Raw genomic sequence first — 2500 nt, 5'->3', positions numbered from 1 at the left:
CTGTTGTCCGAAATATATAGGAAATGAAATAATTGACTGAATGTTTTCTCTGTTAATGTTGTTGTTTTGCCGGTGTTGTCCTACCACAGCTGGCGGACCAAAAATTAGTTTGTTTTTGTTTTTTTGTATTCTGTCACACAATTTTTTTATTTTTTTGTTTCTTCAATTTTTTTCTCCGATTTGTGAAATTTTTAAATGTTTTGATTTCTGTATGTGTAATTGTTTTTTTTTCTTAATTTTTTCTATTGTCCGAAATAAACAGGGAAATTAAATTGACTGAAAGTTTTCTCTGTTAACGTTGTTGTTTTGCCCGTATCGTCGTACAGCTTGCGGACCAGGCTGGGATCCCTGCGGGGGTGTTTAACGTGGTGCCTTGCTCCCGGGAGAAGACTCCCTCGGTCGGGCACGTTCTCTGCACAGACCCCCTGGTCGCCAAGATATCCTTCACTGGCTCCACAGCCACCGGAAAGGTAGGACACACGGGCATTCATGGGTTTAACTTTTATTTATTCGATTTGTCTATCAAATAAACACCTAAATGTGCATTTTGGACCTATGATTCGAACATGTATGAAAGAAGGCGACTATGGCTCAGTTGGTAGAGCGGGTTGGCCGATGATCAAAGGGTTGGAGGTTCGATCCCCGCCCTGCCACCTGTGTCATAGTTGTTGTGTCCTTGGGCAAGACACTTCACCAACCTTGCCTTGTGTGAATGTCGATAGTTAGCCTGCTATCGGTGTATGAATGTGTGTGTGAATGGTAACGTGTAACTGGGAACAGGTCTCCCTTGCAAAAGAGTCTTCGGACTCAATGGGATTTACCTGTATAAAAAAAAAAAAAAAAAAAAAAAAGATGTTATGGAATAAAGATTGACGAAAGCATCTCAAAATGTAACCATTGCTTGAAAAAAAAATAAAAAATAAAATTCTGGCTGCAGTGTCTGTCACCTATAACAGTGTATATTGTCTCTTTAAAGGTGCTGAAAAGAAGTGCACCTTTAGTTGTGATTTCTAAAAAGTGCAAGGAATTTTTTTTCTACAATATAAAACAGTAAACATAAAATAGAATAGAAAGTAACAAGTAGATAAGTTAAATTCAAATGTGCAATGTGATGAACAACATGTGCAATATGTAGTGAACTGGATGTATTGTACATTTTAAGGCATTTTTTAATGTGCAAAGCAGGTGGTGCTGTGAATGGCTGATGATTCTCTCTTCTCTGTAGAATCATTATAATAAGTAAAATAAGACATAAAATCTCAAATTTGACCAGTGCTTGAAAGAACACTTGTTTTTACCTGGATAAATAAAGGATATTGATTGATTGATTGATTGATTGATTGATTGCCTGCTGAATCAGACCTTTAACACTCACACACACACACACACACACACACACACACACACACACACACACACACACACACACACACACACACACACTCACACACACTCTTTTAACAGTATGTATTGTCTCAGGTGCTGTTGCGACTCTCACACACACACACACTCACACACTCACACACACACACACACACACACACACACACACACACACACACATACACACACACACACACACACAAACACACACACACACACACTCTTTTAACAGTATGTATTGTCTCAGGTGTTGTTGCGACTCTCACACACACACACACACACACACACACTCACACACACACACACACACACACATACACACACACACACACACACACACACACACACACTCTTTTAACAGTGTATATATCGTCTCAGGTGCTGTTGCGCATGGCGGCGGACACAGTGAAGAAAGCGTCCATGGAGCTGGGAGGCCACGCCCCCTTCATGGTGTTCGACAGCGCGGACGTGGACCAGGCTGTGACCGGCGCCATGGGCTCCAAGTTCAGGAACTCAGGACAGGTAACACACCAAATCACACACACACACTCTCTCTCTGTCTGTCTGTCTGTCTGTCTGTCTGTCTGTCTGTCTGTCTGTCTGTCTGTCTGTCTGTGTCTGTCTGTCTGTCTGTCTGTCTCTCTGTCTGTCTCTGTCTGTCTGTCTCTGTCTCTCTGGCTCTCTGTCTGTCTCTGTCTGTCTGTCTCTCACTCACTGACTGACTGACTGACTGACTGACTGACTGACTGACTGACTGACTGACTGACTGACTGACTGACAGACAGACAGACAGACAGAAAGAAAGACAGGTAGGCAGACACACAAACACACACACACACACACAGACAGACAGACTAATCACTATATCTCTCTCCCCTAAACGTGTGTGTGTTTTAACCGGTTCCTGGTGCAGACAGACAGACAGACAGACAGACAGACAGACACACAGACACACACACACACACAGACACACACACACACACACACACACACACACACACACACACACACAGACTAATCACTATCTCTCTCCTGTCTGTAGACGTGTGTGTGTTCTAACCGGTTCCTGGTGCAGAGTGGGATCCATGATGTCTTCGTGGAGCGGATGGGTCGAGCC

At 43.0% G+C, this 2500-nt stretch overlaps 1 protein-coding gene across 1 annotated transcript in view; it reads left to right on the top strand.

The window, feature by feature from the left end:
• The window catches only part of aldh5a1 (aldehyde dehydrogenase 5 family, member A1 (succinate-semialdehyde dehydrogenase)), a 13867-nt gene that overhangs the window by 5387 nt on the left and 5980 nt on the right, over positions 1-2500 (top strand). The window contains exons 5-7 of the mRNA XM_080053430.1: positions 327-470; positions 1762-1905; positions 2426-2500. The exon at positions 2426-2500 is cut by the window's right edge and continues 84 nt beyond it. Of these exons, the coding sequence (XP_079909556.1) occupies positions 327-470; positions 1762-1905; positions 2426-2500 (363 nt within the window). The remainder of the gene's footprint in view (positions 1-326; positions 471-1761; positions 1906-2425) is intronic.

The sequence above is a fragment of the Ammodytes marinus genome, assembly GCF_949987685.1.
Source record: "Ammodytes marinus genome assembly, chromosome: 25".
NCBI classification, from domain to species: domain Eukaryota; kingdom Metazoa; phylum Chordata; class Actinopteri; order Uranoscopiformes; family Ammodytidae; genus Ammodytes; species Ammodytes marinus.
This window is presented reverse-complemented; position numbering and strand designations above follow the sequence as displayed.